At 40.9% G+C, this 27,551-nt stretch overlaps 1 protein-coding gene across 4 annotated transcripts; it reads left to right on the plus strand.

Annotated features, from left to right (window-relative positions):
- Nucleotides 1–1,926: 1,926 nt before the first annotated feature.
- Nucleotides 1,927–26,922, plus strand: fam131bb (family with sequence similarity 131 member Bb). 4 transcript variants are annotated; one of them, XR_003937709.1, is made up of 10 exons: nucleotides 1,927–2,129; nucleotides 10,616–10,653; nucleotides 13,241–13,276; nucleotides 13,698–13,800; nucleotides 15,951–16,175; nucleotides 16,320–16,460; nucleotides 18,672–18,985; nucleotides 21,591–21,857; nucleotides 23,135–23,664; nucleotides 23,701–26,922. XR_003937709.1 is itself a non-coding variant. In XM_030158110.1 (9 exons), exons 1-9 carry the CDS (start codon nucleotides 2,102–2,104, stop codon nucleotides 23,351–23,353), a joined length of 1,371 nt encoding a protein of 456 aa, XP_030013970.1. In that variant the 5' UTR covers nucleotides 1,927–2,101; the 3' UTR covers nucleotides 23,354–26,922. The 4 variants fall into 4 exon arrangements, 2 of the variants coding, with proteins under 2 accessions (XP_030013970.1, XP_030013971.1); XR_003937710.1 differs by having other exon boundaries at nucleotides 23,704–26,922; XM_030158110.1 differs by having other exon boundaries at nucleotides 23,135–26,922.
- The last annotated feature ends 629 nt before the right edge of the window (nucleotides 26,923–27,551 follow it).

Consider the following 27,551-nt stretch of genomic DNA (forward strand, 5'->3'; position numbering starts at 1 on the left):
AAAAGGTAGGTGAAGCGGGATAGATAGAGATTAACTGAGGATTTTAACAAGAAGCATGAATTGCCATGATGTGGTGAAAAGAGAGAGACTGACGGTGGCATTGTAGCGATTTTCAGTCATTGACTGACACAGAATGATGTGAAGATGGGGGAGGAATAGAGAAACTGAGAGGGAGGCAGGGATGAGGACAGTAGATGCAGTTTGTCTTAGCTGCAATTACACATATCATTTTTTTCTTGGTTCAGCAGCACCAACCAAGGCTGACCCCTGCAGAAGCCTGTAGCCTCATCTTCACTGCCCCAATGGGAAATGAACTGAGGGAGCTAACACACATCTATATATAAAACCACAGTACAGGGATTGGCTGAATTAAGCATGGTTTGTTATGACTTGGTAAGTTTAATTTCCATTTTAAACTCACGTCTACATTATAGTCTCTTTTAAATTGTTAGAATTTTTTGCACCAGCCATTATGATATGATAATCATGATGATATGATATGCTAATTTTTATTTCACACAGCATCATCTCCACACCTCTCCTTCTCATGACTCAACTGTTCTTTGCTTTCCGTCCATCGCTCCATCCATCTGCCCATGCCTTTTTCTCCCTGTCCTTCCATCTGTCCTACTCTCTTTCTCTCTTCTTTCTTGAGCCAATGTAAATTCAACAAAATATGAGTGACCACACACACAAGTTCTTCCCTCGTCTCTCACACACACACACACACACACACACACACACACACACACACACACACACACAAATCCCCTTTCACTGTCCAGACTGTGTCTGCGTCATTTTCTGGGCAAACACTTATAGAGACAGCCCACATAAATTTGTAATCACCACAGAGGTGGGTGGGCAGGGGGCTGCCCAGAGAGAGAAGAGAGGAGAGGTAGAAAGATGACAAAATTGGATAAAGAGAGCAGAGAAAAGGTTGATATGAGAACTGCATCGGAGACAGGAGGAATTTTAGGCGTGGTGGTGTTAAAGATGTATAGATACTAGTCAAAAAATCAGATAAGAAAGAGAGGGGGGTAGATGACACAGACACTCCCCTTATTGTTTTTCAACCCAGGGAAAGAATACTGGAAAAAACACAAAAATGACTCTGGAAGAAGATCTGGGGGTGTGACTCAAGTGATGAGAAAAAAAATACCCAGGTGCAGAAATGACTGAGGGGCGGCTCAATACAGAAAGACGACAGAGAAAGAGGTGGAGATTCAACAGCAGCTTGACTGTGAAGGAAAACCCTCTGCTGTTTTTTTTGGGGTTGTTTAGTATTGGCGTATGTGCGTGCATGTCTTTGAGCGATCAGTGAGGGAGGGAGGGGGGGTGGGGAGGGTAGGGAAGCAGATGGAGGAGAGTGATGGAGAGGGGAGAGGCGCGAGGAAACCGCTGCAGTGCATTGTTAGGCTGAGCGCACACAGGAGAGGGAGACAGAGAGAGAAAACCCCCATTTTAGCACAACAATATTACAGCAGTGCAGAGATATCTACAACAATGGCAGCCTGACACTTAGCACTGTGCTATTGATCTTTCAGTGGCAGGTCAGTACACACACTGTCAATCTAAATGTTTTAACCCCGATTAAATTTATTACTTGATGTTTATTTCACACAATTATTGTGAGTCTTAATATATTAAATTGTTCAAATAAAGGTAATTTAAGTCATTAGAAATAGTATTTTATACCTAATGTTGCAGATATATCGGCAATGATATTATTGACACTGCCATATATCATTAAAAAATACACAAAACATATGTTTTAAATAATTGTAATGATGCCTCACATCTTTATTTAGTCCTAATCTATTTCCCTCAGGCATACTGACTTACTAACCGGATCTCTTCTAAGACACTGCACCGGAGAGAGTGAGAGGGATGGAAAAGAGAGAGACGGAGAGAGAGAGGGAGAGCGACTGAGAGTGATCGAGCAAGCGCAGGAGAGAGAGAGAGAAAAAGGGAGAGCACAGGAGAGCAAGAAAAAGAAGCAATAGCAGAGAGAAAGAGAGAGTCGCAGGAGGAAGAGGGAGAATGCACGGTGTCTGGGTAACACTTCCACGTTTGTATCCAGGGCCTTTGTGAATACACCATGGGATGCATCGGCTCTAGGAGACTGAGTAAGCCCCATGTCTCTTCTTCCTTTCTCGTTGCGGGCTAGTGACGATGGGGTGTGGGGGGGTGGGGATTGTGTTGTAAAGGACAGGGGTCCTGCAGGAGCGAGGGTTCGCATCGTAGAGGACTGCCTTTGCATTTTTCTGTGTATATGCCTGTATTAGCTGTTTGCCACTCTCACAGTGCAGCATTTAAGCAAGCTGGAGACGCATGACCACTGTGGCTGTATACACAGTGTACAGGCAAGATGTCAGAGACGATATGTGTTAAAATGTGCTACTGTGTGTGTGGTTGCATCCCCCCACCTCTCCACTCCTCTTCCTCCCTCCTCCTATGCCTTGATTTATGATGCTGTTTGGCAGTATGTATATGTGTGTGAGTAGGAGGCAGGGAGGGATGGAGGAGCGAGAGGCAGGAGAGGGAAATGCTGTGATAGTGCTTATTTATAGGGCGGCATGGTCAGGAGAAAGAGAGGGATACAGAGAAAAGGAATAATGCCATTGTCAGGGATGTTTGCACAGTTTGTCATTATTTGCGTGAACAATAGAGATAGAGGGGGATGAAGAAATGAACAGCAGAGGAGGAATTTCAGTGAAGGTAGGGAGAAGGGTAGATGGACGGATGGCGATGGAGGAAGCGGGAGAGGGAGGGGCAAATACGTGCAGTGAGGGTGTGTGGGATTGATGGGAGTTTTCAGGTGAAGACCCTCCTTGACAAACCCACACATGACATGTCAGGCACATTAACATAAGTACTGCTGCTAGGTATGAAAAGATTTGCTTTAGATATACAGTATTTATTTGTGTGAATATGTTTTTGACATGTACTGCATACTGAGGCTTTAGAATGTTCAAGGAAATACACTCCAACATACAAATAAACACAGACTTTATATGTAGTTAAATATTAATAAACCACTTTGTGTATCTGGGCCTCAAACATATTTATGGCAAACCATTATTCTGAACACATATTTAGCAACACTAACTGAAGTTTAGTATCATGAATGTTAAAACCAGGCTACAGACAATCTCTTTACCAGTTTTAGCTTTAATGTAAAGTCTTGATGAAGTTGATTTTAAAAATATCTCTAATTTTTACATGCCTTCGAAAGAGTACTACATGACACAGATAGGGAGCAGGTGTGAGCTGAATACAGCAGAAACAGTGTTACAGCAGCTCAGGTCAGCTAGATTTCAGACAGTATTTGTCACATTGAGAAGCTGGAGTAGCAGGCAAACAGGGTCTCAATCCCTCTGTGTCAACACTTGGGTCATTACAGGAGAGACTCATAAACCCAGACACTCATGCTACTAGAAATAATGTGAATGCAAATGAATAGAGATTTTGGAGATGTGACACAATAATATGATTGTGAGCTAACTGAACATTAATTTCATACAAGTGATCACAGAGGCTAAGTTACAATAGCAACATCATTTATTTGTGTAATCATGATTAAGTGATTATAATCTGTGATAAAGGAGAATATTCACAAGTACATGAACAAAATACACTGCATGCTGTCAGTCTTATATAGCAGACGCACTTATTTTTCTTGCTACTATAATCCTAAACTGTGAATTCTAATATTTAACGGGTGTAAACAAACAGTAGTCTGGTCTGGGAAGGAAAGCGACACGTTCTCAAGCAGCTTGTGTACTTAAGGCTATGATTTTCTTGTAAGCAACAGAATCAGCAGCAGTGCAGCTGTTGTAGAGGTGTGGTTGTGTTTATCCTGGGTTAGAATGGCTTTAGTGTGTGCTATTGATCGGCCATCTAAACTGCAGTCCACATTGCCAAGTAGAGATCAACAGGAGGAGCAGCAGGACTGGATCTGTCTTTGTATGAGAGCAGTCCTGATGCATCTGTCTGCCCTCTGGTAACACTATCTCTCCCAGCTCCATCATATCTGAGAGTGTGGTCAGGCTTTGATATCTGTCTGTCTCCACACCTTGCCATAGTATGTTATCTGCTCTTCACAGAAATCATACCTTGGTAATATATCTGGCCCAGTAGGCTTATGGAATAAATACTTCATGGTTTCCTGCAGAAAACTGAATGTCTCACTTTACTTATAGTATCATAGTGTATGTGACTCCAAAGACACTATACTGGTATCTTTTTGTTGTGGTAGCATAAAGTGGTATAAGCTTTTATTGTTCTCTATGAGAAAATTTGTTCACACCTCTTTTAAAAGTCCTTGTTGTTTGATCTGTCTTTTTCCATTTACATTGATCACACACTGGATCACAAAAGCATTGTGGTAAATGTAATAAACACACAGACAGAAACTGTGTTCAGCTGAAAACTTAAATATATCTCTGAAAGTTAGTGGTTCAAAGGAATATGAGTGCCATATAGTGGAGTTAGAACCAAGTCAGGAATAGGAAGCTACATAAAAAGCAGAGTGGGAGTGAATTTATCTTTACTTTTGACGGTAAAATATTGCTACATTAACTCCCCCATAGCATCGCTGCCCCTCACCATTTCTGTTATTGGGTCAGGTGAAAACAGACAGTGATAAACACCAAATGAGATGTCTGCATCCATCACTGTTTATGTGAGAGAGAACCTTGAGACGCACTCGCATATTCTCCCTCACCTCATCAGTGAGAAAAGCTTTGAGATCTGCTGTGGAATAGTTGTATACAATATTCTTTATCAGTGAATCATTTTATATGCAGTGCATAGGTTATTTATTATTTAATGAGAGGAGTGAGAGATGTATACAACCGTATAAAGACAGTTTGAGTAATTATATTGGAGCACCATGCAGTTCACATTTCTCGGTGTAGAGCTGGTCATAAATGTGTCAAACAATGCATACCAAAAGCATTGTTCTGTACCAAGGCCACACTAACTGTGACTGAGTTCATGTAGGAAACATTAATCACTGTATAATTTAGGGCACTGTGTGCAGTGTGACTGTAACTGCTATAGTTTGGGCTGCAGTGCTGAAATTATAGATATGAATGTGGGACGTTGTGACAACTCTCACCTGTTATCGTGTCCCCTAAACAGACTTGTTTCATTTATTTTTCTCTTTACTTTTTCTAAGTTAGATTTGGTGTTGTGCCACTGCTGACACACCACTTACTAAATTAAAAAGCACTTATTGCCAGTTGTTTGCACTGTGTATGGGGGTGCATTTGTATATGTGTGGCTATGTATAGGACTGCCTATGAAACATTACTTTGCTGCCACTGACTAAAATTATGTTTGTAGCTCAGAGTTTTAAGTATAAAGTGAAGCTAAAATTATGAAATGTTGGATGTTTCATACGAAACACTGGTCCTGAATCACAAATTTCCAAAAATAACTACGTTTTTTTGCATACACTCACTGCATTGAAAATGACCATCTCCAGTGCTTTAGTTTCATGCTTATATACATATTAATTTATGCACCTTTGAATGAAGTTTACATCCATCTTTATATGATAACGCTGTTGCTGCATTCATGTCTGCAGGTGTGTGGGTTGAATATAGTGTAGGCACAGCTGTTGCATTTTCCCTCCCATTCAGTTTGGTACTTGGTTATAAAAAGGAATTCCCTATAATCAAATTTAAAATCAAACACCCCCACTACAGCATGCCTTTCCACATTAAATCATGAGATACCCTGTCCTGATTTTGCCAGTTTGCTGTCTGGCTATAAACTGGCAGGCTGAATGACTGGCTTATGTCCAGCAGAAGCACAGGAAAGCCTTGTACACATGAACACCTTCAAGGTGAATGACTCAGTGATGTAGTACCTTAAAGACATGGTGGGACCTGATGACCCAGACCCGTGTGAGTGTGTATGGTTGTATGTATGAGCTCATACACAACTACACACCAGACTCCAAGGACTCCAGTGTTGTATAGGATGCCTACAGATACACATGAGTTGTAGTGCTTCAGTGTCGTAGTGTCTAATGTGTGCTATTATGGTTGTGCCTTGTCACTGGATACCAGGTTTCAAGCCTGGATCATTATACTAAGAAAATTGATCCTAAGTGTAGACGGTTGTGTATTTGTCCATGTCCTTGTATACATTATTGCTATTTGAGCTTGTATAAGTGGTAGATCAGAAATAAGAGGCCGGTGTGTGGGCACATGATGACAGGCGTTTCTATAAACAATGTGACTCAGCCACAGTGTGAGTTATGAAATTGAAACATAATGCTGTGAAAGAGAGAATTTCATCTCCACAGTCTGATCTGTGTGAGTGCTTGTCTGAATGTATGTGAGTGAATTTTTGATAATTAGTGTGTCTGTCCAGAACCGATTATCAAAGTGATGTCCAGCTTCTAACCACTTCAGTGCTGATAAAAAAGGCCATGTTCCCCTAGACGAGAAGTCTCCTTTGAATATCATATAGCAGGAAAATAAAGCAGCATTTTATCTACTTTACAATGATCTACTCAAATTTCTCCTCTTTGATGGATTGTCATCCCTTCATCTGTACACAATAGAAAACAACATTTTTCCAGATCAGGTATGAAGGTTCATTATATATTTAGCAAGCCATTAGGATATTTATGAGAGTGACTGGGTTTATGATCTTCGATGGCAACTACATGTGCCAAGACACTACATGTTCTAGGTTTTTAGTTACCACAGTTGTGCACCAGTGACTGCTGTAGCCTATTTACTCTGTATCAGGGATGCAGACCTGCACAGGATGGCAGCCACACTCATGCCTGAACAGATTAATGAGGCGTGTCACGTCTGTCAATGACAGGGGCATGTAGGTTGGGAAAGCCATTCCGCCAAGTTAATGACAGTAACTCAAGCTATGCTGGAGAATCTGACTTAGTATACGTCAGAGCCCTTGTGTCTTGTGGATTGTGTCCTACACACTTAGCTCCATTTCCCTTCACCAAAGTCTCCCAACCATCTGGACTACGGTCCTCAGCTGTGTTCCTGCTGAACTCTGGAGCTCAGTAGCGAAGGCATCTGCACATATCACTGGGAGAGGGCTGCCATCCAAGCCGGTATGACATTGTGGCAACCAGCCTTACTGCAGCTGTCACGGTAAACAAGCACCAAGCCCCCCGGTTCTTTGCCGTTATTGCTGCAGGGCACTGGGAGTAAAAAGAGACAGATGACGCTCAAATGCTTCCCACTTCAGCAGGAGCCGTCAAGCCACTACAGTCAGAGCTGGAGCTGACAGTGCAGCCGCTGCAGATCTTTGGTTGTTCGTTACGCACGGCCGCTCTGCTCCCTATTTTTTCTACATCTCCCCACCCCCCTATTCCTCCTCGCTCCTTCTCCTCGACTGAGTTGGCTCCCCTATGACCGCAGGGGGGTATTCAGCGCCTCACTGCTGTGTGTGTGCAGGGGAGGAGGGAGAGCGCCAGGGGAAGAAAAGCTGGCTCAGAGCTCTGGTCATGTGCTCCGTTGTTGTTGCTGTTTCCTTAAGGAGGGATCCTGCCTGCCCGTCTTCTGATGAGCAAAATCACACATCACTTACTGGTGCTTAGAGTCCATGAGCATCACATACTTGCGGTTTAAGAAAGCCCACAGACATTGAGTAATGACTACTGACCCATTATCTATAGAGATACTCCGAGAACGATAAACAACTGATTAATCACAGCATGATTTAGATGTTCAAACCCTCATGGCTCAGTCCACAAATAGCACATGCTTTGATGTAATTTCATATGAAGCTCTTTAGTGGGAAGCCCACGGACATTAATAATAAACATACAACTACAAAGGTATATACACTGTGTATTATGTTTCTGGTCCATTGCTGTGCTACTGGAGGGCTTCCCGGTGGTACTGTTACAGTCCAAGGAACTTTCGAGCCATATTGTGATTCATGTGAAGGGAGAGTGACTACTAATCTACTAATTGGCCAAATAAGAAACAGAGAGAGAGACTGAGGGTGTGTCCCACAGTCCTATACTGTATATTTCTGTTGTGAGTGGTGGATTTGTGCATGCATGTTCATGTACAGTTTATATATGCAGGGCAGATTTTTTGACCAGATAGGGAAGAAATCTCACACTCTCTCTCACCTAAGCAGAAAACAAGAAATCTTGCCTTTTAAGTCATATCGGCAAATAACTAACTATCCTGTCCCCTGTGCTCCACTGTGCCAAAAATCAAACACGGCTGACTAATCCTTCAGAGGTCACACAGAGTGCATCTCAATGACGAAAGTAGGGCTTGAATATAAATGTGTCCATCGTTCCTGAAAATGGTAAGCCCTGATGCAAAGTGGTCTCCTTACTTGTGCAGTCTGGGGGTGCCGTCAGCTGACTCTGAGTAGTCTTCTCTGAGAGCGATGCTTTCTTTTTCAGGAACGCCTTGTTCACACTCACACAGTTTCTCACACTGTGGTAGAAAATCAGTGGATTTGCAGGAGCTGGGGGTCCTGTCAGCAGCTGTTAGTGCTCTTAAATGCTGTTAAGAGCAAATTTAGAGAGTAAAAAAATATTAGACTGCTATCATTGGAACAGTGCATTGAGTTTTTCAATATTTCATCAGGATAAATGGCTGAAAATAACTGACATTTTACTTCTGCCAAAAAAGAATTTATCAGGGGAAATATTTTAGTCTTAGTACAACGTCAATGAGAAATGGTGTGTTTGGCTTAAAACTTTACAACAGATGAATATAAAAATGTTATAAAATGTTACATCTTTATTTAATTTCAACTGATACATACCTATAATACATACTATATACAGTATAATGCAATGCAGCAGAAAAAATGTTTGTACTTTACACACTTTTATCAACTGGATCTAAACTGATAGTAGGTAGGCAATATCCACTTCCTCTTTTCCCTCCCTAATTTGCCTTCCCTTCCTATACTGTATATTTCTATATTTACACTCAGAAAGTTTCCTGTAATTTGTTCTTAGGTTTCATTACATCACTGGATGAAGTTGGATGGACTTAGACCCAGTGTGAACACACTAAAATGTACTAATGTAAAGTGAGGTAATCCTAAATTGTAGTTGGCACTCTCCTCCTCACATGAGTAAAGAGGGTCGGTTCCTGGAATGAAGTGTGTCCCTTGTCTCCTGCCCTTGCAGTGATCTGATGCGACTGGATGGAGTTCAGAGGGAAGGGTAATATCTGAGAACCCAGCAGAGACAGAATGGAGCTGATGTTTCTGAATCACTGGGTCAGTGGGTCAGAGACATCACTGGACATCAGAGAGCCAACAACTCTGTGTTTCTCAAAGGCCCAAGGAATAGCTCATGATTGCCAAATGCAGCTGTGAAAAACATGATTGGCTCAGCAAGAGGTTCGCGAACACACAACGCACAGACACACGGAGTGCTGAGGCAGGAGGGAGCCCCTCTGAGAGTTGAACACTCAGAGTACAGACCCTCTGATACCGAGAGCTGGCACCTAGAGACCAGAGCTGTGTTTAAACTCTATTACCAGTTCAGTCTCTCTAATTAAACCAATGTTTTAATTAGGATTTGGGCAGCAAGGAAAGAGGAGGCATAATAATGTTCATTTATCCAACAGAGTGTGAATTTCAAATGACTACCATTTTCAGCATGTGTGAAAGCTTTGTGTATGATGAGTCTAAATTGTGTTTTATTCAGTGTTATACAGGTTGTTACATTTATTACAGGTTTGGTTATGCAACATTTCTGCATTAGAATATTGGAAAAACAACTAGATCTATGTTATATATTATGTTAAAATGTTTCCAACAATGCGTGGATTCAGAATTAACAGCCCCTTTCATTTGGTCACCTGTGAGTGTCATCTTATGTCACATCACCACATTACTTACAGCTGTTTCATAAGGAGGAAATTAGATACTTCAAATACGTTGCCAAACAAAATGTGAACAGATTAAAGGCTACGTGCTTGTGTAAAATTTGCTAGAGCTGTAGAGCTGATGAGAGACTCTGGAAAACTCAAAACTGACCATGAGGATTTTTACTGAAAACCTGACCCATATCCTCTACATATGGATCAGTATATCATGACTGTTATTGTAGATGTAAGGAGCTGAGATTGTCACCAGCTTAGTAATGGATTTAACTAAACTAACAACTAGCACCCAGCACAAAACTGAATACAACACAAACTTCATATACACAAACAAATGTGTAAATCTTCTCTGATGCACCTTCAGTAAATGTCCTCATCTGTCAACACAATTTCTATTGATGTCACTTCAGATTTTTATTGTAGTGGTGCTGACAACAACTCCACTGTTCTCACACTGTATCGAGCGTAGCTTCTGCTTTACCTCATATATAATGTACTGTTTATACAGGTTAAATTATATATATATATATATATATATATATATATATATATATATATATATATATATATATATATATATATATATATATATATATATATATGACAGGCTGTCTCATACTGAATTTCTTATTTTGTGAATTAATTTGATATTTGTGTTGCATCACAGAATGAAACACAAAGACAGAAACATAAAGAAGAGAAATTAATACATCTGTCTGTTTTCTCTTTCTCTTTGCTTTTGCTTTCAGCGGCAGATGGCGTGCCAGTCCAGAAGGATGGGGAGCAGGTAAGTCTTCAGCGATGCCCTCAGCCACACTCTTGACTTTTTCCGAAAGTGGACTGCTTGCCACTCCACCCGAGGAGCCAATGTAGCTGCTGGTTTGAATCCAGTTCCACAGGCAGCTACATGATGAGCTAGTGCTATTAGGAGCAGCTCACCCTTCCAGCTTTCTGTAGCTCAAGGTGCTGATGCTAGTAGATTAGTGAAGTAGCAACCATCATGTCAGAATCAGTTGCTAAACTTCCACTACACTACCCTGACTAGAGTCAGATGGTGTAGCTGGACGTGTGATCAGTGGCTGATTCTGTCAGTTCATTGCTGTTGCTTTGACGTTTGTTGCTTGATGTCCATCTGACAGAGTCACTGCTCAGTGCTGATTCTAAACAAACCAGCAGAAGCATCACTCTTCTTTCTGTGACTTGTCAGCCATTACTGCTGTTATTTCCTCTCCTCTCCTCTCCTCTCCTCTCCTCTCCTCTCCTCTCCTCTCCTCTCCTCTCCTCTCCTCTCCTCTCCTCTCCTCTCCTCTCCTCTCCTCTCCTCTCCTCTCCTCTCCTCTCCTCTCCTCTCCTCTCCTCTCCTCTCCTCTCCTCCCCTCTCCTCTCCTCTCCTCTCCTCCTCTTCCTCCGCCTCCTCCTCACATTATTTGTATACTGATCTGCTCTGAACTGATCCCTCTGAGACAGGACACAGGAGAGGAAACCATTTTGGACTAAAATGTAGAGAACTCTACTTTTGCACCAAATGCACTGTGGACCGATTCCATCATTTATTTATGCATCATGCCCCAGAATGCCCTTTGGTGCAAAGTGAGAGAGAAAAAAAAAACAAGCACATACACATCAGCGTTGTCAGGGCTATTGGAAGGAACATAAGAAAAGCTGCTTTAAGGGGCCCAGCTCTACCACTCAAGTGTGTTAAATCTCTCATCACACCCACTCTTGTGGAGGGAGAGGAAGAAAGAAAGGGAAAAGAGAGAGATGGGAGGGAGGAAGTGAGAGCAAAGAATAGAATTACAAGAAAAAGGAGTGAGGAAAAGAACGGGAAGAGGCTGATATCGATTAACATGAGCTATCTAGATGCAAGCTGGATGTAGCTGATGGAGATACGTAGTGAACACAACCCTTCTAGCTGCTCCCGTGGTATATCACGTTAGTATTAAATTACACATTCTTTACATACTGTTGTTGGAAACAAAATACAAATTGTTCAAGAAGTGTACTGCTTCTGCTGTAATTTTGGGTTTGTTTTCAAAGGGTTTTATGTAAGAATTATATAACCATCATGAAAATATGATGATTACGCAGCTTAAGCTGCACAAAACTACGTAAAGTAGAGAGTGACTCTTCACTGGCTTCACAATTTGATTCTGTCATCGATTTGAATGGTTAAGAATTCTGGATGCGTCCTGGTGTTTCACATGTGCAGTATTTTGTGTTGCTGCACATGGCTACATTTTTTTTTTATCATGCACCAGGTTAATCTGAATGCCTTCTTATTGAGAAAGGGCTTTGATAAATCAGACAATAACAGTCTGTAATCTCTATAAACATCAGCGTCTTTTCAGTACCAGGATGTGTGTGATCCACCGGAGTCTGTAAACATTACAGAAACCGAACAAAAATCCTTCGGCGGTGCATTAGAATGTGCGAATATTCACAGGTTTTGTGATTGATTTTGATGTCTGCATCGCAGTGCATCTTAAAATGAGAAAATTTCCACACCACACACATCTTTATCTATTAAGATATTACAGGTCTACCTTATGTTGAAGGCCAGAAAATGATTAACCCTTCTATGTAAAGAAAAAAATCGAGCTGATAAACATCTGAGACAAGTTATTTTTCCATTTTTATATAGTCATTTATTTTTTGTTCCCTCAGCCTTGACTGCTTGTGTAAATTGACAAGAGGGTGAAAACATTTCATTGCAGCCAGTGGCCCACCAGTGTCCTTGGTTTAGTTAGTGTCAATCTAGCTGATAGAGAGGAATGGTGTGGCAGGGGCTGCTGCTTATCATCTATGTCACACACACACACACACACACGCACGCACGCATACACACACACACACACACTCACAGTCCCCTTCCTCCAGTTAGCCTCGGTCCCCTGTCTGTCTACACCATCAGATACCTTTGGAGACAGCACTGACATCGCTCTCTCGCTCACACACATAACTCAATTTTCCGCTGGCTTTCAATGTTTTTGGCAGCACATGTAAGCGGCAAGGAGGCTCATTCATCTGTAGCATATTCACTCTGCTATACATAACTAAGCAAATATAAACTGATCCCTGTTTAATCCCCTCCCCTCTCCCTGTCATTTTGCTCCTTGACTCTTCCTCGTTCCTGGAAAATCCTGTGTATCTATCTCTTTTTTCTTCTACCTTCTCTTAATTTCTTCCTTTTTTCCTCTGCATGTCTAATGTGCAACGCCCTCCTTCTGTCACAATCTCTCTTTACCTCCCCCCTCTCCCTGTCTTCTCCCATTTCCCCCCCATGCACGTCAATGTTTTCTCTGTCGTCCCCACTCTCTTACTCTTTCCTGCTCCTTCTTTCCCCATCCCTCTCTCCTCCTATTTCTCTTCCTCAGCATGGACGTTCAGAATTTTCATGGGAAGGAATCAATGTAAGTGTTGTGACATCATTCCTTCGTCTACTACTTTTCTTTTCTCTATTTGTTTTTCCCTTTCACCTGTTTTGATTTAACTCACCCTTTAGCAATCGACTCTTTCTCCTCACCACCCCCACCTCAGCTTTACAATCAACCCCTTTCAGTTTATCATAGTGGTGCACAGTAGCAAGCACAACCAGAATCACTTAATATATTGGTACAAACTTGGAATCAGGGTTTGGATAAATGCAGGTTTAATATCTTCTGATCTCTTCTTTCACAATGTATTAACCCAACATCCACATCCCTTCTCTCCACTCACCTCTCTCTAACACATACTGTCTCAATGTCTGTGTGTGCTTTGTCACACTTTCCACACTTTCCATTTCTCCTCGCTTTTTCCCCACCTCCATTCCTCTCTCTTCTCTCCCTGTAGCTGTCTATGGAAGACACCACGTCAATCCTGCCTCGGCTGAAGAGGAACTCAAACGCCTATGGCATTGGAGCATTGGCTAAGTCTTCTCTGTCAGGTGTGTCAGGTGTGTGTCTGTGCTGTAACTGGTAAACCGACCCCATGTTGGCTCCGTCCTCAGCAGGAACCGGAGTCAGCATGGTACCTGAAATGGGTTCCCCTGAATCACTTCCTCTTCACACTGTGCTAAAACTTGTCAATGGCTCCTTGTGAGTCATTGATGGAATGAATTCAGCCTGAAAAACACACAACACACAGCACATCATCATATAGCTTGTTGCTCTAAGAAAAGGTGAGTGGTGAGTGGGAAGTGTAGTTTTTTTTATGTTAAGTGGTTGTGAAATGTGGTCAAATTAGTCCATGTGGTGTCCTGAGTAAGTATTAATGCATCTGTTTTCAAACTGTGAGTTAAGTGCAGTGTAGTGAAGTGTTTTCTTATAGTGCAGTGTTTTTGGTTTGATCTAGCTGTTTTGTGCAGTACAGTTTATTTGAGTGCAGTGAAATGTATTGCAACACAGTGTAGTGGAGTGCAGCTGCTGCTCTTTGTGGTGTGGAACTGATTTGTCCTATAATTTATTCTTATAATTTATTCATAAATCTCATCTCCATGCGCCACCATCAGAGAGAATCCAGTAACCCGGGATTTACAGTATGTGCCATCATGTGTTGGTCACATGACATATAGAGCACAGCCATTGTATATCAGCAGTATTAGCTTGGTTTCAGAAAGTGAATTTCTACTTTAAAAAATGTATGCTCTGCAGTGTTAGCATGAGTCAAGTTCTGAGACAGACAGCGAGGGGAAAAGGGAGCAGATTTTTGCTTACCCAGTGCAGCTTAGCAGAGGTGTGAAAGCTATCATGTCAACAAGCCAACCTCTCATTACTCATGCCACACAGCCACCTCACCCCAATTAACCTTTTCCATCCCATGATGCACCTTTGTCAGACAAGATACATCTATTCCCTCCTTTCGTCATTGTATCTTCAGCAGGCAATGACTTACTTTCATTTAACATATGAATGTCACCTCCACAACCCCTGCCATTTAGATATTCTTTTAATCCATGTTCATGAGGGTGCTCAAGCTACAGGCTTTTGAACTGTAGGATTTGACTGATAGAATTTTGCAATATTTGTCCATCTGTGCTTGAAGCAGTACTCAATAATAAGAGGTTGATGGGGTTTTTTTTCTGAGACACAAACCAACTCTTTGAGGGGCCGAGACAAGACCAATACCAAAGACACAGCAAGGGTATTATAGCCCTCAAGGTTTTCAAATAGTAACGGAAACAGTGAAATGGTTTTGCTACAGCCGCAACCATTATCATTCTTACCCTAACACCTGAAATATTTTCTTTTTCTGATTATTTTTATCTGATTAAACCTCCAATTCTTCTCCAAAAATGTCAAACTAGAAATTAGTTCAATCAAGTTGTTTATTGCATTTTAAGCTTGAAGTTTTACATCAAGTCATATAATGTTGAAAAAGCAATCTAACGTAATGTCTATACCAGCAGCTGTGATCTGGACTAGTCTTGAAGTCCTGTTGGCCAAAGACAGAGACAAAACGGAGTGAACTCAATAAAAAGTATAATGTATTCTGAGACCAGACCAAAACCTTTAAAAATTCTACACTCATGTATTGCAACATGACTAAATATGCAAATATTCTAACTAAAATATCTGCTGAGAAGTAGATATTTCTTTAAGTGTCAGATAGGACGTTTTGAATGAACATTGAAAAATACTTTGTTTTTAGTGTGACTGTTTTCCCTAGACATCCCAAAGGTATTGAGTTATTTAATTTTCAGTGTCCTTCATAGAATGTGCTCTTAACATTTCTTCTAATAAGACTTTTAACCAAATCACAATCATACATATTCATACTTACATTTATTTAATCTGATCCATTATGCAAAAACAATAAATATGTAATGAAATAAAGTGCATCATATTGAGGAGGACAAGCTGACTAATTATATCAGCTCTGTTGCCAAACTAGTTTATCAGTCTAATCCCACTGGGCTTCCATATTTTCAAAGGCCACCACAGCTCTCACAAATAAACTTCATCCTCACTCATCTCCCTTGATCATACCCACATCTCCTCCTCTACTCCATCACCCTCCCTGCATCCATCTCTGACACAACTCCTGGTTCTGTTTAATCTGACTTCCTCTGTCCCTGATCTCTCCTCTGGCTCTAACCCTCATCAGGAGTCACCCGTTCCATGAAGGAGAGAGTAACCAAGCCCACAGCTATGGCCCAGGGTCGCGTCGCTCACATGATTGAATGGCAAAACTGGGGCATGCAGACAGTGGGTGCAGGGAGCCTCGCCCAGTCCCGCATCAGCACCCAGGAAAGGGAAAAGGAGCGGCGGCTGGAGAATGACGCCTACAGTGACCTCAGTGACGGAGAGAAGGAGGCCCGTTTTGCTGCAGGTTGGAAACACTCTCCATAAAGTCTGTTCACGGTCATCAGCCCAATTATGAGCTCATCACCTCACTTTGTGGGATTTATTTCAGCCAATTAAGAATGATAACGGTCCTTATCATTCTCACTTGTCCTCTGAACTCTGACCTCAGGTATCCTGCAACAGTTTGCAATTTCAGAGGCGACGCTACTGGCCTGGTCATCAATGGATGGGGAGAGCCCACGGTCGGGATCCAACCAGGGCAGCGTGGCTCATCTAAGTGAAGTTAATCAAGAGAGCATCACCAGTCGAGGTAAAGGAGAACGAGGGATGACAAAAGTGGCTGTTCTGAAACTCAAAATCTAACAATCATCATCTAAGGGAAAATACTGCAGAGCAACTGGAACAATGCAATTGAAAGCCCAACTGGGATAATGCTGAACTGATAAGAAATGCAATTACGTGAAACTGAAAGGGCGCTCAGACGCAGACTACCACCAAGGCTAGTACTCCTGTCTTCTTTTTGCCCCCATAATAATAACATATTAACCCTCACACAAATCACAAACTGTGAACTATGTTTAACTCCTTTTTTGTTGTTTATTACTTGGAGTACTGAAGTAAAGTGGCAAGACTTTGGTGTCCATTATAGTGTGTATAGTGTAGGTCTGCTGCTACACACTGGTGTTACCATGGAACACTAAATCATGTTTCACCTCTTAATGATTAAAGTTGTTTCCTCGTTGTTTATAGACAAAGGTATTGGTGGAAAAATGAATCTGGTGCTTTTTAAGAACCACTTTCAGTGCAAAATGCAGTAAAATTAGCAGTTAGCAATTAGCAACAGTAACAATTAGCTGTCACTTCTCATCAGTGTAAGTTCTTTGCCACTGGTCACCATTTTCTTACTGCTTGTTACCATTCTAACGTCAAAGTTAAAAAGGGATCACCAATGTTAAACAAAGGGATTGGTTAGTGCCCAGCCCATGCCCTATCCTTACACCACGTTTCGTGAAATTTGGTGCAGTAGTTTTTGCAATCCTGCTGACAGACAGACCACTGGGGTGATCACATAATTTCTCTGGTGGAGATAATAATTTGTATCCACTGTATAAATTTCACCTAATGTAGGAAGAATAATAATGATGGGCCAGTGAGCTTCAAACAGCTGAGTGTTTGTGTAGGTGCAGGTTGCGGTATACCATGTGTCATGTAGCTTAGTAATGAGTTGGAACATACTGTTCCATCTCCTCTCCCCTGGCTGCAGGGTTAACTCATTATTAATTTCACATTTTCCAGTATGGACTGTTGGAAGATAAAACCACGAACTGTATCTTTGAAAACTGCAAATTTGAATATTGTTTCACCACTGCCTCCATGTAAATCTTTAGACCTTATGACTTTAGATGTACAGATGATTTTAATGAGCCCCACAATGTACCCTGTGGTAAGATTAACCTCCTTTAAGGACATGAAGCTTCAATAACAAGTCTGCATCAAAATATCTCATCATTTTTAAGCGTAATAAACATTTAATATAGATGTTCGGCTCAGGCCAAATTTATACTCATTCCAAAAGTAAAATCTCTGTTTGTTTGAATAAAGTGAAGAGGATAAGGTGTGCCATGTATTCATCTAAGAGTTTCTGTCTTGAAACTTGCGAAGCCAGTGTGAAGATAATTTTGACCGTCTAGTCAAACCAACTTCCTCCCTAAAGATTCAGTCGAACATAGTTCTGCCTGCTCATTACTTGTAGGTGTGAAACCAGATAACCCAAGGACAGTTAAAGTTTGATTCTTTGTAAACCTTGAATTACAGCAGCTTTGTCACAAACAAAATTATCAGTTATTACATACCAAAATTAAAAAAAACGAAAAGAATTTATTACCCCACCCCCCGAAGGGGAGGCAAGGGGTATTGTTTTTGGTTCGGTTTGTTTGTTTGTTTCTGTGTTTCTCTGTTTGTTAATGCTCTAGCAGCAAAACTTTTGGTTGAATTCATACCATATTGGGTTTATAGATTGCCAGTGACCCAGAATAGATCTGATTACATTTTGGGAAAAGTAGGTCAAAGTTCAAATTATTTCTGAATTATTTAAATCTTTTTTTCCCATTTACTTATGATGGGAGAAATTTCAAATGTCTATAAAAACATCAATTTTGTTTCAATTTACTTCAAACTTGGCACACATATAGAGGCAATTGATATGCTTCATGCATCAGCACATGCATAGACATGATGACATCAGCTGGAATGATGCTAAAATAAGCTACAATATGTGCGAGGGGCGGGGTTTGTTGTGCCTGGCACCACTTGTTTAGTATTATGGACAGTTCTGAAATAAAACAGGAAAATAGTTTTTAATATTTAGTTTAATCTTTACTTGATCAGGTCAGAGTCACTGTGTAGTTACAGGTTGAGTATTTGTAATTGAATCAGAGCCCAAACGCTACCATCGTCCTGTTATCATCATATCTCCCTGTAGAGCACTAATAGCAGCTGCTGCACTTTTCATTTTTTCCAGATCAGATATTGCACCACTCCTCAGCAGAGGTGTGGCCTCACACATATGTCTCGCAGGGCCACTACTGCCTCTCCTCCTCTGATGCCTGGGAGCCGATCAACACAGATCCCTCCGGTGTGGCGTCTCCCCCTGCTGGCTCCTACATGATGGGGCCTGATGGGTACGACGGGCAGGCAGCAGCTCACTTCCTGTCACAGCAGCAGCAGCAGCAGCAGTTCAACCTCCAGCAGCAGAGTCAACTACAACAGCTGCAGCAGATCCAACAGATCCAGCACTACCAGCAACAGCAGCTCCTGCAGTATCAGCAACAGCAGGTGGAGATTCAGTTATGTGTTTGCATTTTGCAACAATGAATGTATTGTTTACGCCTCAGTGAAACCTGTGAATAGGTTTACTGTTGCTCTGAGCCCCCTAAATCAGCATTAAACTTCAATAGAAGAGCAGTGACTGCAAATTTAGAAGGTGTTTAGAGGGTCACTTTAGACATTTATATGAGAAACAAAGTGTTGCACTGCTTATCTTTTCCTGTGCAGTGCTGATGAGAGTTATTCAGGAAGTGGTATTTTATATACTGTTCACTGTATACTGGGACATTTCAACAGCTTCCCTGGCTACAGATAGCAGGCTTTGTGAATTTTGACAAACTGCTTCATTCAGGAAGTGATAAATGAACAAATTTCCTCCTGTTTTTGTTTGTATTCTCAATTTGTTCTTATGTTGTCAGTACTAAGTGCAGAAATTATGTATTTGTTTGTTGTGTACATGAAATAAGCTGTTTATATTTACAGGAGAACATTACCTCCACAGAGTCTGACATGTTTCTACAATATCTTTGAATAGATTTCCTCTCCCTCTCCTTCCATTTTATGGTGCATTACTAATGCCTACTATGTTTGAGTGTAGACCAGAATTATTATCCTCTTAACCAAAAAATCCAGAACTGACAAACAGAACTCACACCCTAAAGGCGGCTTTCACACCTTTTAGTGGCCACCAGGTAAGGATGAGGTGAGAGGTGTTGGTTGTAATCTGCAACTTCTGTGCTAGATGCAACTAAATATTAGACTTTGAATATTGTGCTAGAAAAATCTTACCTAGATAAAAAACAAATATCTTGTTTTCACAGTTCAGTGTAAGGAAACATAAGTTTGACTATTGAAGAGCAAGCAAAAAGGACGAATATTTCATTGTACCTAATTAAAGCTTGGGGACATGGTAAAGTAGTGGATAGCGCTCGTGCCTCACAGCAAGAAGGTCCTGGGTTCGATTCCAACACCAGTGGATGGGTTGGACCTTTCTGTGTGGAGTTTGCATGTTCTCCCCATGTCTGTGTGGGTTCTCTCCAGGTCCTCCGGCTTCCTCCCACCACTGACAGGTTAACTGGTTAATCTAAATTGCCCATAGGTGTGAATGTGAGAGTGATGGGTTGTTTGTCTCTGTGTCAGCCCTGTGATGAACTGACGACTTGTCCAGGGTGTACCCCGCCTTCACCCATAAGTAGCTTGGATAGGCTCCCGTGACCCTAGGAAGGATAAAGCGGGTTCAGATGATGAATGAATGAATGAATTAAAGCTTGTTTTCGAGTAATTTTAATGGGCTTAGCGATATGCTTTTGGTTCACTGATTCCATTGAAGACTAAAATCCGTCAGATGATTTTGTCTACGCTCAGCTTCTGAATAGCACTGCGCTGTATGTGTCAGGGGCTTCAGAAAGTGATGCGTCTGGAAGAGCATCATTAAACCTATAGTGTTTCCTTCCAAATTCCAAGATTACCTTTCAGCAAATTTTAATTCTAGACATCTGACATGACATGACACTTCTGCATCTACTTCTTGCCTTTGTTTTTGAGCTGTTAAAAAAATCAACCCCGATGCTTCGATTTTGTCTAATCACAGGCTTTTTCAGACAGGTAGGAGGGTAAAATACATGACTGACAGTGTGATTGAACACTAATAGCTAATCAGATTCTGTCCCATGTAACCTGGAAGTGACTCTACAGCTCTACTCTGTGTCTAGATATGGAAGTTTGGAAAAGTGGCTTCTCTTTTCCACAATATCATAAAACAATGTCAGGTCATCCATATTTGCGTTAATTGTTTAGATATGGACCAAGAGGAGAGAGGTTTATATGTTGAAATTCAAGTGTTTTTCCCTTGATTTTGCTTCCTGCAGCTTTAACTGTCAGGTGGAGTATCTGACTAGACACATGCCAGCGCCATGCCTCCAATTATTTCTTGAATTCTTAGGTCTACTTTCCAGACACCTCCTCCTGTCCTCCTCCACTTGCCATCATGAAGCTCTCGGCTTGTGCTTGTGTTTTTTTGTTTCGATTTTCATGTCAAACTATTTTTCTTTTAATATTAGTTATTTTTAATATCAGTAACCATGTGTCCCTCTGCTGACACAACATTTCTAGCAAACAAATGTTTTGCCACTAGTAGGTTTTTGATTTCCCTATAACAGCAATGCTGACACTCTGGAAAATCACATTTGCCTTAAGTTTATTTAACAGTATGTCACTTTCACTACTGCTTCACTTCTTCTTAAAACCCTCTCCAGTTCTGGGGCATGTGCCAGATTATTTACATACAGCACTACATCTGCCTTTATTTAGTGTTTAGAAAACATTACCTATGCTAACAACAAACAGTTCAGTCAGGATTCATCATTCAGGACACTGGGTAACAACAGATTTGTGTAGTTCTGTACATCAGGAGCTGACTTCTCTTTTTTCTCTTAAAAAATGAGAATATTTAAGAAGAATTTAAGAGAATGCATGAGGTCCACTCTGTAATGTCTTACATAACAGAGTGTCACAGAAGACTAAAGTCTGAACACAAGTGACAGATCTCACTCTTTCGCTGGCTCTTTTTCCTCACTCTGCTCCTTTTCTCTGATCTCACTCCTTCTGTTCATAGTCTCTGGAGCACAGGCTGCACAGTGCCAACCACTCTTTGCAAGCGACGCCCAACAGCACCATCCACAGCCTGGTCCATCAAGTCCACCCTCCATTGGTCGACTTGTGGAATACGGGGCAGATCGAGGCCTACCAGGCAGAGGCTGGGGGCTTCATGGGGGTAGCGGCAGTGGTGGAGCCGAGTCTCTGTGTTCCATCTGGAGATGAGATGGTAGGAAATGAACATTCCCCACTACTGGAACAACAAGAGGAAGAGGAGGAGATCAAGGTGAGGAGAAATATAAAATGGTATATTCAGCTTTTAAACTTTTGACTTGTTAAGATTCTATTAAAGTTTCATTTCTGAGGTCTCTTGGAGTGTTATGAGTCAATAATTCACAATTTTGGTGATCAACCTAAGCTTTCTCTGAATTATAGTTTTGTAAAATAAATCTTTTCACGTCATCTGAGAAGCACTGAACATTTCTGCAATTTCTGATAGACCAAATAACTGTGTTCTATGAGCGAAATGCCTCCAGAATAACAGTAGTGAAACACTTCCAAATCTGGATCACTAATAAAGACAATTTAAGTCAAAGTCCTAGTTGGATGGAGTTTCCATGATGCAGTATTGGGTCAAAATTTGAAATTCAATGAGAGAATGAGAGAATGAGTGTTTCTCAAAAGGAATGTTTGTGTCTGAGCAGTTCTACTTCAAAACAGTATCTGCACATTAGAATATATTAACTTCATCTGTAACTTGTTAATCAAGAGGGGAGTAAGCAAGATTGCTGATAACTGAACTCAAGTCACATCAACACCCATCTCTTTAGTTTATTTTTTCCTCATTTCCAGAATCATGGCTGTGTACAAACTAGCTTTTTTTTTGAGTGTGTCAGCGCTCACACAGAGTTTACAGCTAATGGACTGTATGGAAATATTTTTGAATTTAACAAAACATGTTTAAAAAGAAAAAAAAAATGTAAGCGGTCTTCTGACAAGTTGTTAAAAAAGTTTAGATGGCTTTTTCATGATAAAATGCTAAAAACACAGATGTGCATGTTAAAATAGAGCCGGGTTTCATGTATCAGTATTGTCAATGTCAAGAATTTCATCATGAAATCTGAATAAACCCAAATCCATTACGCTTATAATGAACGCTGCAGATTTTCTTCTTTTTCTTATTTTGGATTATAAATGCTTAGTCCACCTTTAAGTGAAAGAAATGATCAAAAATGAAAAAAATGTTGTTGAATGTAAACCTGTGTAGCAACTTTCTCACAAATTTTGGATAAGCTTATTTACTGCTCTAAAAAGGAAGTAGTATGTTTTGTTCATCTTCAAAGTGATGTAACCACATCCTCCTCAAAAAAATTAAACGCTGTCCAAACTGATGGTAATATTCTGGTGTTTGCCCCGAAGATGGGAAATCCTGAAAATGTCATTGAATATGTTTAGATTGTTTATTAGCAGCTAATGGAGCAAAAGCATTACTAAACTGCTCTAGTGCATAGCATAAGTTGACTGAACCTCCTGTGTGTGTTTGGCTCTGTCTGTCCTGAGCAGGAAGAAGAGGTGACACTGTGCATGGAGCCAGAGGCAGCCACGTTGACTCCGCCCACACAACAAGGGGATGCCTCCGGTGGCAGTAGTCCAGGGCAACCACCGGCAGAGCCAATCACGGAGCGCAAGGCCTCCGATGTCACCTCCGGCCTTGTTCAGACTCTAGAGGAGAAGGAAGAGGAGGAGGAGGAGGGGCCAATGGCTTCCATGGCAACCAACTGAGTTACTGTCTAGAGACTCCTTGTTATAAACTGACCACGGAGGCAGGACGGAAAGAGCGTAATAATACAATATATATCTATTAATCTGTTCCTTTTCAGGTATCAAAAACTAAATTCTGTGGTTGCAAGATGAATTCTTCAGAATGGTATGAAACAGATTTGAAAGTGGACTCTGACACAAGAGAAAGGAGACAAGAGCTGATGCAACAAAGGACACCTATTTCTTTGTAAGCCTTACATCCCAAAGGTAAATCAAGAGAGGAGTGAAGATGGAGAAATGAAAGAGAGGACTACACTGAGGACAAGGAGGGGGTGGAGGAGGAGGAGGAAAAGGAGGAGGAAGAGGAGGAGGAGGAGGAGGAGGAGGAGGAGGAGGAGGAAGGGCACCAACTGACAGTGACATTTCCATCGTGGAAATGAAACCATACTGAGATCAAGAGGAGGGGAAATGGAAACATGCATGCTTTTTATGAAGACAAGAAACCCGACCCTGTCATCGTCTTAAATGATAACAAAATCTACTATAATAGATCATTATAATAAGAATAATTTTGTAATAAAGCAAAAAGCAAACAAAAGAAAAATCAATGTATAAGTGTATAATAAGATTTAACCGTTTTCCTAAGGGAGAACTACTCTGTTTACAGCTGTTACTAAACATATTAGCTAGTGTTTAATCAAATTAATTTCCCTGTTACATTGAACACACACAGTCAACAGCGGGGCCCCAAACCACTTCAAATGTAATTAAAGTAGGCTCAGAAAATGTCAGCATTTCAGTGAAATGCAGTTAAACCCTTGAGAATAAATTCTTGTATAATGTGGCACCAGGATGCCTGAGGCACAACCCAGGGACAGGCCTGTCCTGCTGACTGCACACACTAAACACTGCACAGATAAGGATTGTACTGTAAGATAGTGTGCTTCCTACTCTGTCTCTCTGTATGCATGTTTCTTCAGCGTACTATGGAGTACCTGTACTATACAGCACTGTATAGACTTTGCACTGAACCATAGTATCCCAGGTGGGGCCACAGTGGGCCTGTGTTGGTCATGAGTGGAAAGTTTCGTGGCGTGAATGACGGAGAATTTAAGACAGAGCTGCATAAGCAAATCTCTTTTGCACTGATGCAATCCAACAGATCAGAGGTTGCCTTTGGACTGTTGACGTTACCCATTTCTCACTCTGAAAGCTTTTAGCACCACCGACAACCAAAACCGAGCCACTTAACAACATGAACCCTCAGCTGCTTTTTCCATAGACATAGTTGCGATAAATTGAGGATGATAACCACTATTTGAATGTACTGGAAGACAGATGGCAGTACATGATCCAAGGCTGTTTGCAACCACAACATTGTTTTTGAAGTCTCCTCGCGGTCGACACAGGAGTAAGTCAAAAGCGTTGTTCAGACACAATGATAAACAAAGGGATTCTTTCAAATGTGTGGGTGGGAGCTGTTTAAAATGCATACAGATTCACTGCTGGCTCACCTACATCAACACAACACACAAACACACACTCACACACACACACACACACACACACAGAAAACACATCAATATCTAAATTGTAACCAGCAATAGGCAGGCAAAACACTGGCTTCGCAACAGACCAGTGTCAGCTCTGTCGCATAGATGTAAATACTCTGAATATATTAAAAAATCGCCTCTCACTTACATCACAACTGTTCTAGTACAGTATGATTTGTTTATTTTTTTACACCTAAGTACCACTTCAGTTTGGGATTGCGCTCAAGATCACAATCTAAGCCTGATACAATGACAAGCAAAGAACAAAACAGAGGAATGTTGATGTTGTAAATAGGGTGATTACCCAGCAAATCCATCAGTGACACTGAGTACAGACAGTTTAGGTTTTGCGGGGACGTTTGCAGCCCGTGTGCAGCTCAATCAGCCAGTCAGGGAACAGAACAGAAGACTAGAACTGAAAAGTAGATCGGTGTCTTCCTGCTCATTGTGATTACTGTGAAGCAGCTGCCTGGAGTGTGATAGTGATGTCTGAGAAAGCATGTTTTCATTTTTTTGTTTTGGTTTTTCTTGGTTCTTTTCTTTCGCCTGAGGAATGATGGGTGTTTTCCAGCGAGGAGGGGAGTTAAAAACAGTAACAGTAAGGTGGACTTTATGTGCATGACTCACTGAAGAATATACAACCACTGTTTCCATCTTTTCTCTGTTGGGGAGCACCTTCTCCTCTCACTTTGATGATTGTGTGAGAAACTTTTAAGATAAAAAAACAGTTTATTGACTTGAATGAATTTATTTATTAATTGCTTCTTTATGCAATGTTGGGACAATGTTTATTTTTCTACTGACTTGTTGAAATCCCTTCCAGTATAAGTTAGAATAGGTGCCAGGCTTGTAAAGCACTCTTGTTTGTCCTGGTTTTGAGCACTTTACACAAAAAAATAATAAGTTATTTAAAGATTAACAAAGGAAACTTCAAGAGCTGATGTATGACATCTGGCAGATCATCTAAGAGGGCTCAAAACTGCAAACAGAATGTCTTTACACGATGGCAAATATTCATTTATTTATTGACAATTACTTGGTGGGGAGGAAAAATGTGACAGCTTGTACAGAGTTTATTATTTCTATGTAGGTACCAACCCTTCTGGGAGCAGTATCTTCTTCTTGTCACCTTAAAGATTAATGTCAATCTGTTTATATTTACTGATGACACATGATTATTTGGGCTCGACCGTTTGGGCTCAAAAAGACTTGATAAGGAACCACATCTAGGCTTGATGAAACCAGAAAAGACACTGCTTCAATTTGGGTTCTTTTGTTGCTTTTTTTTTTTTTTTGATCAAAAATCGTAATGAATGAATAAACTAATAACAAGAAGCCAAATATATTTCTGTGGATGTTAAGGTTTACGGATCATGTCTTTATTAACTGACTGATTTGCAGTTAAGTTCCTGTTTTTGTATAATTCTACTGCCATCATCCAAAAGTTACAGTAACTTGTCTGCAGGCATGATGCTCAATCTGCTTCTGGTTCTCTGCCTTTCTCCTTCTCTTTCTATCTCTTTGTACCTGTTCTGTATATTTGTGTCTGTCTGTTTGTCTGTCTGTCAGTGTACAGTAGTTGTCTGCGGTCTTGTTGGAAGAATCACTGCCTGGGGAAAAAAAAAAAGAAAAATACCCAAAAAAAAATTTAACCAAAGGGGATTTAAGGCAATCAGACATGTAACATGGATATAATTGGGTCATGTGACTAAATGCTGTATAAAACGCTGTATAAATTGGGTGGCTTTTGTAAAAGTCTGTATAAAATTGGATTAGTTGTCTGAAATGAGGCAGTGTGGCTGGTGATTCCAGTGCACACTCGTAACACTCACACCTATGCATGCTTGTTGGACGGCTGTCACAGGATGGTTCTTCCACGTGGTTCCCTCGCTCCTCTTCTGTCAACAACTCTCTGTTTCTTCCTGTTTCTCTTCCTTTCCCCTCTTTTTCCTGCATGACAGAACCTCCTTTACCTGTCCTCCCTTTCTTCTTTTCCTCCGGTGGAGAAAGAGCAAATAAACAAACCAACAAATGGCATATGTGTGATATGATGTCTTTTCCAGGGAGTATATAATTAAATTCTCACACTTTCACACACCCTTCCCTTTCCTTACAGCCTTAACACATGTGATATGTCTTTTTTTAATCATGTTTGGCGGCGACCGGCGTCTCTGTCCAGCTCAATGGTGGTTGTCAGACAAAACAGCCATCACAGAGGAACTGGCAGCAACATAATCCAGCCTGTCAAGCTTTTCCAAGAACATTCCTATCAGGGATTTTATGCCAGGAAAATATTAATGACAAATTCTCTGGGCCAAGCCTTCTCTTCTGGGATGAGCCGCATATTTGTTCAAACTCATTTAGGAATCAAAACCTGAAACACAATGTTGACCTTCATCAGAAAAACATCTATGCGCTAAAAAGAAATTTGCTTGTAAAGTCTCAAAACTGGGATACAATCACTGATTTGGTGATTTATGCCCCCAAAGGTTTTCTAATCATCATAATTAAAAGATTAGATAAAGCTAGAAGACACATTTTTAATATTTATTATATTTAAAAATTACAGACTGGTATAAGTGATTCGAATATTTACCATACAGCAAATATATGATAAACATAAGATTTAATTTAAAATGAACCTCAATCATTGACCTTTAAATGCA

Source organism: Sphaeramia orbicularis, chromosome 16 (genome assembly GCF_902148855.1).
Source record: "Sphaeramia orbicularis chromosome 16, fSphaOr1.1, whole genome shotgun sequence".
NCBI lineage: Eukaryota > Metazoa > Chordata > Actinopteri > Kurtiformes > Apogonidae > Sphaeramia > Sphaeramia orbicularis.

Excerpts from the sequence above, each read along its gene's own strand:
- fam131bb (XM_030158110.1), top strand. The coding sequence starts at position 2,102 with ATGGGATGCATCGGCTCTAGGAGACTGA. Across the intron at positions 16,461-18,671 it reads AGAGAGCATCACCAGTCGAG|ATCAGATATTGCACCACTCC; the intron begins GTAAAGGAGAAC and ends CATTTTTTCCAG. Across the intron at positions 18,986-21,590 it reads TGCAGTATCAGCAACAGCAG|TCTCTGGAGCACAGGCTGCA; the intron begins GTGGAGATTCAG and ends TTCTGTTCATAG.